General features: G+C 37.2%; 1 protein-coding gene across 50 annotated transcripts in view; it reads right to left on the bottom strand.

The window, feature by feature from the left end:
* Nucleotides 1-14,731, bottom strand: part of RBFOX1 (RNA binding fox-1 homolog 1) — a 1,132,467-nt gene that overhangs the window by 49,441 nt on the left and 1,068,295 nt on the right. For 47 of the 50 annotated variants that reach the window (XM_069030260.1, XM_069030257.1, XM_069030263.1 and 44 more), the window contains one exon: nt 13,644-13,724. The exons of the other annotated variants lie outside the window; for them this stretch is intronic. In XM_069030260.1, coding sequence (XP_068886361.1) covers nt 13,644-13,724 — 81 coding nt within the window. The remainder of the gene's footprint in view (nt 1-13,643; nt 13,725-14,731) is intronic. 50 annotated transcript variants of the gene reach the window in all.

The following is a 14,731-nucleotide window of genomic DNA, read 5'->3' as shown; positions in this document are numbered from 1 at the left end:
CCTTTGAATTGTACCATTCAATCCAGCTTTCATACAGACATATTAAAATATATATTTTGCAGCAATTGAGCATTTATCCTAAATTCTCTTTATTCTTCACAGTCACAGTCACACCTTGGAAAGAATTACAAGGTGGGTCACTGATCTTAAATCTCTGACAGTGAGTGCTTTCCCCAAAAAAATGTCACTGGAAAAGCAGAGCACCCCATCAATGATTGAGCCAAAAATAAATTTTTTTAAAAGAGTTACATTTTCATGAGAAAAAAGGCTTTCTCTTAACAAAAGAGGAGAAAAAGGAAGAAAACTGAGATAGCAGGGAGAGTCACTTAGGCCATAAGAGAGTTTACCAAATCCAAAACCTGTATGGGAGGCTCAGTCATGGGAGATGCTAAGATAAGATAGTGATTTTTTTCATCATTTTCAAAGGATCTGCAACACAGAGGACGAGTTGGACTGAGAAGCCTGAAGTAATGTGATTGTTTTGCTACGCTTGCCTTGCATTGTTCTCTTAATAAAGTCACAGGGCATAAAATGTCTAAAGTAAAACAAAGCACTAAAAAACTTGAAGATGCAATTAGTAGAAGGCAGAGCAGTGATTGGCAGTTCTGTCAGGAAGAGGATCAGACATGATGAAAACTAAACATGGGACTAAGAGTAGCCTTGCAAGGTCTTACAGTCAAGTGAGGTCTAATAGTTGAGTTTATACATAACAGAATCTTATCCATCCCAAAATTGCTTTGAGATCTGAAAATCAGAGTATCTGAAAACGCATTTCTATTGTCAGGCAGTAATGTCAGAGATTAAGATAAGAGGTAAAATAATCAACAGATTTTGTCACCCTGGATTTGAGTTCAGAAAAAACCCCGTTATGTTCCTTCAGTCCAGCTGAGAAATCAGATGGGTAGGAATATGTAATAACCACAGAATTTATTTTGCTACCAACTTTTTAATATCCTCACCCCAAAATAACCAGCAGAAGTGGCCGCATTAGAACACAACTGAAGAATGGACTTCATAAAAAGTGTTTTATGAAAAGAGCTGTCCCATCAGGAAGCATTAAATGCTATTAACCAGTCCCAAAAGTAATGAATATAGTAGCCAGGAGGGGTAGGGGTTTTAATGACTTACATTTGTAGGTCAACCTTCCTTAGTACCTCAGTGCCAAACTGCTAAAACTCAGTCAGTGAAAATGCTATTATAATGGGGTTGAAAATATGTTTGACTCTCAGCAGGGAAGCATCTGAGCCCACTTCTAAGCAAAAGTAGCTTAAATTCATCAAAGTAATTTGATTACTGGAATTCTTCTGATCTGTGACAGAGAAAAGGCAGATTTCTCCAAATGCACATTGATGATAGGAGGCGATAACATGAGGTTATAAAGACTTTTCTAAGGACAATATATAATCAAACATCAAGACATTGAAAACAATTTACATTTTCATCTAATGGCCCCATCCATTCTATTTTCATTCAGCTATTCAAATATGAATAAGACTACAACAGCAACCACAAAACTCAGTTCCTACAGTCACTCTGCAATTTTACTTTTTCAAATTAAAAAAATTTGAGTATAAATAATATGCTGTAGAAATCCTTGGCTTTGCTCAGTATAATTATCCAAAATCCTACAAATCATCTACTGTAGCCTAAATGAAAATAAAATTTTAAAATAAAATTATTGCAATGAATATTGTCTACAAAGCTTTCTCTTCTTACACTTTGTAAACATGGAATCACTGTCAGGGTACCTCCTTCAGTGAACTTCAGTTTAGATCTCAAATATGAAATATGGCCAGCAAATTGCCACATTTAAGCAAATAAAAAGGCCTTTGGAATTAACATGGTACCATGGATTCATGGTAGTATATCAGCAAAATATAGGTAACAAATGATTTTACAGAAAAAGCAAATATAAGCATAAGGAAGAAAAACTTAATCTTTGAGTTCACAGACGAAGTTTAATCAAACGTTAATTTGTCCCAGAAGATGTAATATGAGCATTTGTTTTACTAATTTTTCATTGAATGAACATGACAGGGAGGTGCACTTCGTAGGCACCATATCTCAACACAGGCCTGGGAAAACAAAGACTGAAGGAACAATGAAAAGCTTGAGTTCCCAAACAGAGGAATATAACCTGGCAAAAAATACTTAAGGGTTATACACTGCATATTAAAGTTTTAAAGCTTTGGGATAGATGAAAGAGCAGCAGATGCAAAAAACAACAGGGGGCAGATTTTGTATCAAAGCCATAAAAATATACAGCCACTTTAATGGGCAATTATTCTTCACATTTGTGCTGCGGTTTGAATTTGTATGAGGGTGCCATATGCCCCAAGAAAGGTGTGCCATCAAAATGGATGAGCAGATCTACCTCTCATCACTCCTAATCTCTCCTCCTCTGCACAGAGTAGCAGGTCATCTGCCACCAAGAGTTTGCAAATGTTTTATGGTGAAGAATTTTAATGTTACATCGTGTTTGAATCAGTTTATCGCTAATTTACTGCGGCGCAGTTTAACTGCTAGAAAGACAGGGAGACACATTTACATTATTCCCATGGTTCAGGAGGATCCCCGTTGAGGAAACACAATAAATTAAAAACAAAGAGAAATAATGGGTAGCATGCTGAGAAAGGCTAAGCAGAATAATCTATATGATATTATCTGAGATTTCAGGAACAGAATCAGCAGTTTATCCCAATGTGCGCTGTGTTTTCCCTTCACTGTAATAGTAATAAGTATTATTAAGTGACATTCTTTGAAAGAATTATAAACACTGTGCTAAAGAGGATTTGTGCATTTAAATACACAGACCAAAGCACACTGCAAGCAAAATGTAAGCTCTGTTAACACAGATTTTAACATGAAAAGGCATTTAAATGACATATAAATATATGTACATAAACACACTTCAAATTCAGGGTAAAAAAAAAAAATCTTTAGAAAGTTCACAGTGTTTAAAATTAGCAGGCTGAAAATACATTTCTCCACCTGTCACTGTTGTGAGATGATTTTCCCTGGGTTCTAGTTGTGAATTAACTGCATTCAAAGGAAATTTCCCATATACATCAAACACAGTCACAACTGGTCACTTCTATTTCTTTCTTTCACAAGCTATTTATTTTTTGAACCATACTTAAAATTATGGAATTATTATTTCCTTACTATTGTAGAAAAATACATGCCAGTATAATACACTGTTGTTTAGGAATGAATAAATCTGTACTTTGGAGAAACCCCTACTTATAGGACATTCTCATTTGAAATGCATTAAAAAGGAAAACAAAAATCTCTAATTAATGTACAAGTCTAATCACCATTCTCCACATGGAAGAGTAATTTTTCACTGTTCATTTGCTCAGTGTAATCTCAAAACTGACATAACAGAAAAAGCAATGGCCTATAAATCTGCTCTCATTTGTTTCTTTAATATTCATATTCCATTGAACTACAGCTGCTTGTTGCTGCAGTCTATTACAACATGCAAAACTGTCGATAAAAATATTATGAAAGGCAAGATGTGTTTCTTCATGGCTCTGTGTGCCATTTATTTGGAAAAAAATAACAACAAATGACTCATGGATTGTCCCTTAGTTTGCTGCACGCTGGGCGATTAGTGATTAATTACCTTACTGCAAATTGACATGGCACAAGGAAATTGACACAGCTCTGATTAATTAACTTTTTTATGCAAGACAGTTACTTACAAAACACTGCACACTGTAATTGAATCCCTTTACACTACACTACTGCATTAAGTTTCCCGTCAAATCCAAATTAGCACCAAATTTCACATAAATTTGGTGAAACTTTTTATACTGACATATCAGTAAATATTTCTAGAAAGGGGACAGACAACTGCTTTAAAACACTGCTTTCAAATATTTCAGCCTCAGACATGGGAAGAATCATATTTTTAGATTTTTCCATACCAAACTGTAATCAAATGCACACAAAAAACCATAACCTAAATATTTCAGTAAAAAGCAACCTACCATTTAATGCGCTTATCCCTATGTTAAATTATAGCAAGACACTTAACTGTTCATACAAAACATTTCATTTGGTTATCGTAAAGTTGCTCTCAGATCTAATTGATCTATTATTTCAATGACTTCCATATACTGTCTTCTTTGTAACTATTTGAAGTCCATTCTTTTTGTTTCATCTCTTCTCATGTACCAATGAACAATCCACTATTGGTTTCAATGCATATTGCTACCATGATATGCCATTGATCTATAACCTTCTGAGCAAAATCTTGACCCCCAAGCCTGGAGAGTGTCTCATCTTCCTGCCTAAGCTTTTTCCCTGTGACTGGTCACTGGCACAGGTGCCCAGAGGGGCTGTAGGATCTCCATCCTTGGAGATATTCACAAGCTGTTTGAGCGTGGTCCTGAGAGCCTGCTCAAGGCTTTGCTGCTGGAGCAGGGGGGAAACAACATGGTCTCCAGAGTTCCTTCCAACCTCAGCCACTCAGATTCAGTCATTTAGTGATTCTGCAGTTATCAGAAATTCCCTTATACCTCGTCTTCTTTAACTGGCATATGCAGCCACCTGACATCACCCTAAGACATCAAGGGGTTTCCAAGAACAAGCAGAAGAAAATGGAGAACATGAAGGGATACAAAGGAACAGCTAAGATGACTGAGTACTCTTTTGTAAAGCTATGTAATAACAACAACATACACCTTTGAATTTAAAAAAAAAGCTCTAAGTGGTGGTTAAATTACTTATGATGTACTGAAAATCAAAATGAGAGCACTGCATAGCTGAAATTACAAATAGTTGAGGTACAAGGAATAGTTGGCTTTTCACAAAAGAAATAACTAACAAAGAAGAAAAAGCTCAGGAGGCAAAAACAAAGCACCCAGGCCATAAAGGAAAAGAAACAGTAGAGATCAGAGAAGACACGTTTGATCTTAAATTAAAGAACAATCTTCAAATATAGATGATCAAAGTGATCAATATCTTGTCTGGTGTTCCCAGTTATTGGACAGCTATAAGTTTCAAGCAAATGGAAGAAATCCCGTGTCTAACAAAGCACCATTTCCGAGACAAAGGAAAAAGGCCATGGTTGTGGAAAGCTGGATGAAGAGTAGCACTGCTATAAAGAGATGACAAAATTTAGTGATTTGAGTTTTTATGAAAGTCAGTTATTTAGTGACAAGAAATACTGTTCGGATCATACAAGGATTCCTAAAGCTCAACAAAATTATTAAACTGTAAAAAGAGCATTGTCAGAATCCACTGGGAACAATTTAGGCAGGAAGCAATAGAGGAAAAACCCAGCTGTTAACCTAATCCAAACCATAATGGAAAAATTGCCAAAACAAAGAATTGCACCTGCAAAGTCATATCGATATTAAAAATGTAAATTTCTAAAAAGCACTTACTATCTGTGAAATTCAGGTTGAATTTTGCTGTACACAGCATGGTTCTAAGAGCCACAATTCAATAACAGCCCATCACAAAATAGTGACACTAAGGTGTGCCTTTACTTGAAACCAAATCTTCACAAAATTAAGAGTTTGCTATCTGACAGACAGGATGATTTGAGATGTACAGTCAGCACTGTGTGTCTGGTACTAAAAATGAGTGACACAGCAGAGATGCAGGGCCAAGGAGACTTTGGAAGGTGGCATCCAGGAATGTGCACAAAGGGGTCTGATGGACAATTGCATCACAGAACACGATGCAAAATAATATTGAATGTAATTCTCGCTACGTAAATACAATGTACATAGAAAATGTAATTACCAAATGTAATTCTCAGTGTTTATCTGCCTACTGAGAGGACTAAGTCCAAACAGTCCTAAAATTGCCCAACATCCAAATTGCCCTACATCATGGGTTAGCCACAAGTGCTGCCAGTGGCCAAGTGCTGTGTCTCCATCAACAGCAGGACACCAAGGGAAGGCACCCGAGTTCCCAACTGTCCCTGGCCACGCACAACTTTTATTATTTGAACTAAAGGACAGAGACACTCCCCACAACTCACTATATTTCCAGCCATCTCCCACTGCCCACATGTAGGGTTGTGCATAAGTGGAAAAAAAACTCAGTGACACAATTCAGGATGTGTCTCTCTTTCCAAAACTCCTAAGCCTGCTAGTTCAGACACACTGCTCGAGCACTGAACAGATCAACAGAGGAATGAGGGTAAACAGCAAGGCCCTTAAAAACACATTTGTGGGAGTGAAATGAAAGCCGTGTTTATAGATTTTGGACACGTACAATATATCTTAGTGATGACTTATAAGTCACCATTTAAAATATGGATAGACGGGAGGTAAAATGAGAGTTATCCTGCAAATAGTTACAGAAAGACAATGCATACTGATATAGAACATAAAAAATGTTGTAGGAATAATCCCAACAGACAACATTATCAAATAAAAAAAAAAAAAAAGCAAACCCAAAGAGGTCCACTTTATGGTTAAAAACAGGATGATACTTAAATGAAGAACATACTTCAATACATATGAATACAGTTTTACTTAATTTTTAAAAATTTTGCACTATTTTTATCTTCCTTGAAAATCAGTGGTGTTATCCTGCATCAAAGCAAGGCCCAACACAGTGGTCCAGAACAGTGTTAAAAAAGCTTATAAAGGCATTTCAACATGAGACGACATCAATACTTCTCTACACTTCTATACATCGGGGAGGGAATTAGGGAAAGCCATTCCCTTCCTACTTACTACTGGTATCTTCTTTCTTCAAGCTTTCACCTGAACCCCCTGTATTTAACATACAAACAGGAAGGGCACTTGGCACATTTCTCCCGGTTACTGCCGGGTGATTCTCTTCATAAATAAAGGCAGTTAATTCAGGAAGCACATCAAAAGATAGTTTGACCCCTAAATGTTCAGTAATAAGGTGTTTGCAGCCGGGAAATGATATGTGTGATTGCTCTTCTCAGATGTATGGACATTTCCCTTTGGCAGGAGTTTTGCACCCTCAGTCAGGAATTGCAGCCCTACAATGGTTAATTTGGTTCAATCACAGCCTCCTTTGCAGGGCTGCTCTACAGGTTTCCTATGAAGCAGTAAAAAGCAGACAAAACCACCAACGTGTAAATACAATCCACTGATATATATTTCATCAGTGATGAAGTGACCTTCCATCCCAATTCACCTTAAGAGAAAACAGACCAATTAAAAATTTAGTTTGCAGAACCTTCCTACATTCAATTCAGAAATACTGTAGTGCTGACAAATTATTTATACCATATAAATACTCATCTTTTAAACCATTCCTGACCCATATTCTAATTGGCAAGCCTACCAAACAGTTAAATTCAGAAAAACTACAACAATAAAATCAGGACAAATGAATCATTGATGTCATTGCAATATATGTCCATTTGGATTGAATGAGGTCAGTCATGAGTGACACACAAAACCCAGAGAAGGATACACCAAGTGCCAGGAGCATCTACCCTGCAGCTGCTTGGAGTGTCAGCAAACTACCATCATTACAGTATAATTTTCAGGTATTTACATGTGTGCAACAGATTAAACCTGACAAAATCAACGGAATCAAGGTTTCTAAACCAAATGCTTCGACTAATGATTTGCCTCAGAAGCGCACTTTGAATCACCTTTTGAAAATGTCTACTTTCCCTGTGTAATTTTCTTGGTATTGAAAACATCCCAGAACATAATAGAAATGTCAAAGGTCTTCTTCAATCCATTAAGAATGCCACAGGAAAATAAAACCTGAAATGTCTTCACTGAAACAAGAAACATGAAAATAGTTTCATACAGCAGTTTTTAGGTGGTTTACTAATATGCCTGAGCCAAGTAACCTACTTCTAAAGCAAGGACATACTGCACAGACAGGCTTGACTTAATTTTCATTTCTGTAGCACAATGAGTCCTCAAATACACTAAATCCTACTATTGGATATGGTCTTTATAAATATAAAATGTATATTTATGATTTTCCTTATTTATTCTATAAGCAAGATCCTGAACCATCCTCCATCTATGAATTAAAACACCCACAGGAAAAAAAAAAAAACTTTTTTAAACTAGGACATCTGTCTGCTATATGTAAGTGGTGATATTTTTAACAGAGAACAAAATTCCCATATCATGAAATTAATACTTTATGCTTGTGCCATAGATTTTTCTTCTCTCCTAGCACATAATGCGTGGAATAGTAGGAATATGGGGATAATTTTGGAACGTATCTAATGTCTCCTCTGAAGGAATGAAGCATATTTTCCTGATTAAAAAAACCCCAAAAAACCAAACTTTAGCATTAAAAATATTTCTTGTCAAAAGTATTACTGGACCAAAGGTTTCCAGGGAATTTTCCAAAAGAAGTGCCTTCCCACCTTTCAAAAACATCTCATCTTTGCCTTGTTGTTTCCTGGTCGCTCATAAGCTAAAATCCCAGGGTAACATAGTTTATTGTTTTAATATCTGTCTGACGCAAAGCAAAAGTATTCTCTGGTGAGTGCTTATCTGTCACATGTACTTCTGTGAAAGGAATATCAAGACAAATAAGATGCTCTTACATGGGCATATCATGGGATTATGAGTTTGGCACTGACTGAATTCTGTTTAAAAATAGTTGAAACAATAAATACAAAAAACCATCTACACTGATATTTTGAGGATGCAAGCTTGAAGAGCATTGGGTTTTAAATATTTTAATTATAAGGGGTTTATGCTATGTTAGCATGAATAGAAAATTAGCACTCAAGTCCATAAATGGGACAAACAAGATGAGAGGAAATCATATTCATAATTTAAACAGTTAAAACAATAAAATTCTATTCCAATGGTACAATAGACTGTGAACTTACTTAGGATTAATTAAACTCAATGTAATGGCATTTTCTATATTGAAATGAATAACCAGTGATCTGGAAATTCATTTAGACCATTAGGTTAATTACAGAAACTGATGGAAGTTTTATCAGACAATTACAATTAAAGAACACGAACAATGTGGGACAGATTTATAAGCATTTGTACCACCTCAATCATTTTTGCTAAATTCCACCACCACTTCTTCCAAAACTGTAATCAATATATCAATTAAAAAATGGGCCATCAACTTCATTTGACCTTGAGTATGATAAAATAAAACTAATTAGTATTGGATTTCTGCATTTTCATATTTTTCTTCTTTTAATTCTATCACTTGATTGCAGTATGAAAGATTTATTTAGGAGCAGATAAGCAGGCTTACTGAAGATGAAACAACTCTAACATTTAGGAAATCTAAGCCAAAAGTGACTTCAGTTTAAAATGTACTCATTGAAGTCAAGGCAAAATTCTCTTTTATGGGCAGGCTAAACATTAGGGAAATAGAGGTGTTCATCTGCACATCATTCTGAACAAAGGCATGTAGAAAATTAAAATATTTTACCACACGTGAGCTACTCATGTAGCTAAAATGAACTGTCCCTTCAATATGTGCTCAGAAAAATCCACGAGTAGCTACACACTCACTTGGAGCTAAAATAAAGCCTAAAAGTTTCAGAGATCAGAGTGCTGATTTAAAGAGTAAAAAAATATTTAGCTGCCTTTGAACTTCCCTTTAAATTTTAAATTCCATCTCTCTCCCATTACCCTCCATGGGGCCTGGGTAAGCACGGACAGACATTCCTGAGGAACGGGATGCACAGCTTTAGCCTGCTGCCTCACCACACCAGCAAGGGCTGGGGGAGCTCAGGAATGCTGGGAGCCAGTCCAGAGCACAAGGATTTCTACTGGAAATGCATCTCCTCTTCCATACCCTGCCACAAAGGACAGGGACATAATCAGTGAAACAGAGCCAGGCACATGCTGGGAAGACAAGGGACAACAAACTTGACTTGCAACGAGAGAGGTTTCTGCTATCAGGACCTTCAGTCACTGGAACAGATGATCCCATAAGGGTGTGCAATCTCCATCCTTACAGGTGCCCTGGTGCACCTGGTCCTTCCAACCAGAATTACTTTACAATTCTACAACTTCATCTCTTCTTCCTTCCATGCTTTGCTCTCATGAGCTTCTACTTCATTCACATTTTCAGGCACTTCTACATTATAGAAAAATGGGGGGAAATAGGCACAAAACAATTTTTTAAAGTTATTGCATAAATTCAGATCTGTATTTTTGCCTTTTTGAACCATACATACCCAGCTGTGGTACTGTCCTTGGCAGAACAGTGATACAGACATTCAGGGACAGAACCTTTTTCTTCTTTTGAATCTTCGTTTTGTCCAGCAGCAGGGTCTTAGTATTCTCATGGATCCTACTAATGTGTGGCTTCAATTTGGAAAAGTTCCAAAGTTATTCTTGATACATTTCTTATTTACCAGTAGATACAAATTTCTTCAGGACTTTAAAATTCCGTGTGGAAGCAACTATTCTAAAGAAGTGAGGGCAAAAAGAGACTGTCAGTTACGTGCAGCCAAACTGTTTCATTTACTTTCAGTGAGATATCCTGGGCCTCTAGGAAGATTCCAGTGAGTGCTGACTCACTGGGATTTGGTGAACTCCAGTCATTCCTTGCTGGATGTAACTCCTTTCAATACTTGTCTGCAGTCTGCATTACGGTAGCGATGAAGGGTTTAACTGAAATCTGTTGTATCAGTTCTGCCCTGGAGATGCCAATCCTGTGGGAATCTACAGCAGCCAAGGTTGCCTGCCTGGATTTTCTGGCTGTGGTTGTCAAAGGACCTGTCCCACCCAGGGATGGGAACACATAGGCATGCTGAAACTCTGCTCTCTACATGACAAATGATCTATTCCAACAATAGGTGTGCAAATGAAAAACTGATCCAGGTCCCATCTTCTCCTTCAGCATAACAGATGAGGCATGAGAGACTATTGCTGCTGATTTGTTCCACTGCTTGCAGGAGAAACAGCTCATTTCTTTCTGTATTATGCGAAGGGCCAGAAGTGATGGAAGGAAGCAGAACCAAGTTCCCATCTCCTGACATATTCAGAGGTGTAACTAATCATTGTGCTGGGAAATGTACAGTGTGATACATAAAATATATCCTGGAGAAATAAAATATCAGAAGGGAAGGAGGAGCTCCAAGAATTGCAGTCTGCGTTCTGCAGAGCCAATGGGTAAAGGTGCTCAGAGTCATCAGTGGCTACCAGTGGCCAGTACAAATACAAACCAAGAAGTTCAGTGAGAAACCAAGCTAGCCAAATTAAGAAAAATACATCTTACAACCATGTTTCAGTCCATCATACATTATAACTCAGGAGCAAAAGAGGAAAAGTTAGACAACACTTTGAAAAATGGAGACTATCCTCTTCCAAATATCTGAAAATTCCTAAATGCCATTAGCACTTAGTGAACTTCAGGTATCTCAGATGGCTTTAGAAAAATCTCAGCAGACTCTTTCCCTTCTGTTAAAACAATTACAAATTGAAAACCTCTTAATTCTTACATTGTAAGCGGTTCTAAAATATCACAGAGTTACAATATCAGCAGTAACAGAATAAACGATTAACAAATTATTCAAAAAGGAAGGCTGCAATATTGCTGCCTACATGGCATGTTAATAGTACAAGTATTCATCTCCTAGACACTAATGTTGACTTTTCAGTTATAATTTCAATATTACAAATGTGCATAAAAATGGAATATAGAAGATCTTTAAACTAATAAAAGAAATGAGACAAAAGTCAGCCTTTATTTCTATTCACTTCTAGTGGAATTTCCTAAAGAAATGAAGCTATTTTACATCTTTATTGAAAGTTTTGTAATAAGGAGAAATAAAAAACCTAATTACAATATTTAGTAATTGTAGTAATTTTGGGTTTATTAGGAGTTGTGACCCTGAGGGGGAAACTGCATTTTGGCAAGATGAAATTCTATAGACAATAAAAGAAAAATCATGACTTGCAAACACACAGATTCAACAAAAGTGTAATAATTTCTACTGTGAGGGCTACCAGCAATGTCTGTTATGAAACTGTGTATTACACATTGCCCAGTGGGAGGCAGATAGGCAAAGCCTGTTTATTTATGCATTTGGCAGAATTGAAAACAAACAGGTGTTTGTTAGGATATGATTATTCAAGGAGCACCACTGCAAAATAAGATTTTTCAACGGAACTGACTCAGGGGACATAAAGGAAACAGTGAAGTCCAGGGCTCAGCTTGCTCACAGGGTCTCTTTAGGGAGTCAATATTAGTGGAAATATCATCTGACGGAAATAACAGTCCCAGAAATAAAATTCCTGGGGTACAACTCAGTAAGGCAATAGGAGCAACAGGTTAAACTTATGAAAAGCTTTCAAAGAAAATCAATTTTCAGAAAATTATAACCAACACTGCCCCCTCTTCTCTTAAAGAAGCTCCCTAGTAGTGAGATGAGTGAAATGTTTGGATCGTTTTCTAGGAAAACGATTGTCAGTCAAAAAGGAGGAGTGCACTTAAAATGTCCAAAAGGGAGCATTAATTAAAACTGTGAGTTCTTCATATCTCTGTGTTACTAAAAAAGTAAAAAATACCCCACTTCTAGGGAAAGGTGACATATCAGAAAATATTCTTGGAGCACCTGTAAGCAAATGCAGACTTAACTGACAATTTAATTTGCAATTTAAAACACTTGATACATTTGGTTAGCTCACTGTGCATTTGTAGACTCCAGACTCCTGATTTAAAGGGGATCCCATATGTATCTGCAGCTGCAGCTCTAGGGATGCCATTGATAACGTTTGACATACGAGAACTACATGACTGTAGAGATGATCGCTATGGAACTCTTTTGTCCTCATTCCTGGTTTTAATCTAAAATAGTAATTATGTTAGTAGTCTAGATAAGCTCTAAAAGAGCAGAATTGCATTCTAGATTGAATAAAATCTTCATAAAGAGCATACCTGATAATGTTGTTAAATCAGACCATGTATTTTCTTTAGAGGACTACAATGAACACAGAGCCAGGGCTGCTGCAAGCAGCAGTTACTGCTCCTGCATTCAGCTCCAGGCTTCTCATCCCACTAGATGCCAGAATGAGCATCAGTGGTACCACCAATCCAATATAAAACACTCTCAGAAGAGGTTTCTGCTCAGAATTTCAGAGGATACATCTCTACTCCAAAGCTTTGTACGGAAAAATGGCTGATGGCAGCATCCAGCATGTCAGCTCGTCTCTGCTCTTTCTATTAGGGCAGCTTCTTATGGCTCAAAATGCCCCCTTTCATACAAGCTGTTCCTTTTGTAAAAAAAGACTTCATATCTATTTGCTTCCTGACCCAATCAAATGGTGGCATGATAACAGGCGTTTTGTGTATTAAATCACAGTTGTGAGCAGGACAGAAGAAGAAACACAACATCTTCTACATGAAATGCAGAGCACACAACAGTACTGGATTCCAAAAACTGTCACTGTTACTGTAGAACTTTTGACCATTTTTGTACAACATCGCAATATAGGCAATTTTTTTCCCCTTTTTTCTTTTTTTTTTTTTTTAAATAAAGTATATTTTGAGAATAAAGATACAACTGAAAACACTGAATTATCTGTTGACATTACTTACATAAGTTTATAAACACCACATTTACCTTAACAAGAACTGTTGGGAAAGTTGACATTTTTAGGGGGCTTAATTCACATTAATGTGCTTTTGTCACAAAACAGAACAAAAAACGAGCCATAACACTAGCTTACTTGTGGATGTGTATACTAGTGAACTGGGGGCACTGTACACGGGAGATCCCTCCTGGTTTGCCTGGCACAGCAGCACCCTGCCTACAAGAAAGAGAGAGAGAGTGGTATCTGGTTTCGGAACACTTCAACTAAACCTCAGTTTTCATCTCAAAACAGATATAAAGTCACAACCGGAGCAGTGCACTGAACCAGGGGCACTTTTTGTCCTTTGGCTTCAAAGCAGAAAGAGCCCAAATAAACACAGTTTGGCACTGGAGAAAGCAGAACACAGGCATGCCCCCAAACACCATCAGCGCCGCTATCCCGCGGGAACGGCAGCCCCCGCGCCTCGCCCAGCTCTCCCTCTCACCCTGTTTCTCCCAACACCTGCTGCCCGTGGGAGCACCCACCCACCCTGGCCCTGGCTGGAATGAGGCTCCTCAAGCCAACACAGCAGGAAAATCATGTGCAGCATTCCCAGGACAGACGTCAGGCTGGGTACGACCTGGGTTGCATCACTCCCATTGTCACTAAGTGATCGCTGACACATCTGAATTCAGTACTTTTTGCTCAGAGAAATGCACAAATATGAGCTACTTTCTAGTAAATAAGCTGGGTTTGGGATTAAGAACAAAACCAGATAAAACAACATATATATATATATATATTTTTTTTTTCCCAAAGGAATAAAAGTAAAAGCAATAACCAAATCCATTTAAACCAACACTTTTGCAGTGCTCATTTTGAACAAATGACACAAGTTCCAGGTTATTTCCTTTTTTTTCTTTTAAATGAACTTAAAACACCTCAGTTTTTCTTAAAATTGCATTTTAACAGTCTAGGCTGAATACAGATTGAGCATTGATCAGAGGCAGAAATAACTGCACTTTCAAACTAAGAAAGAAACTTCTGCACTTCTGGAATACAGTCCACGAGGAAAAGTGGGATATGAGACATCTGGTTTTGCAGATATATGTGCATATATCTGTATTTACACACACAGGATTTTATATACACATACACTGACATGCTTCAAGCTGTCAGGATTTTTAATCACAATTCAAACCCATCAAATCTACATGGAGATCTGTGAAACTTCAGACATTGTG

Source organism: Aphelocoma coerulescens, chromosome 14 (genome assembly GCF_041296385.1).
Source record: "Aphelocoma coerulescens isolate FSJ_1873_10779 chromosome 14, UR_Acoe_1.0, whole genome shotgun sequence".
Lineage (NCBI taxonomy): Eukaryota > Metazoa > Chordata > Aves > Passeriformes > Corvidae > Aphelocoma > Aphelocoma coerulescens.
The sequence above is the reverse complement of the archived record's forward strand: the minus strand, read 5'-3'. Positions and strand labels throughout refer to the sequence as shown.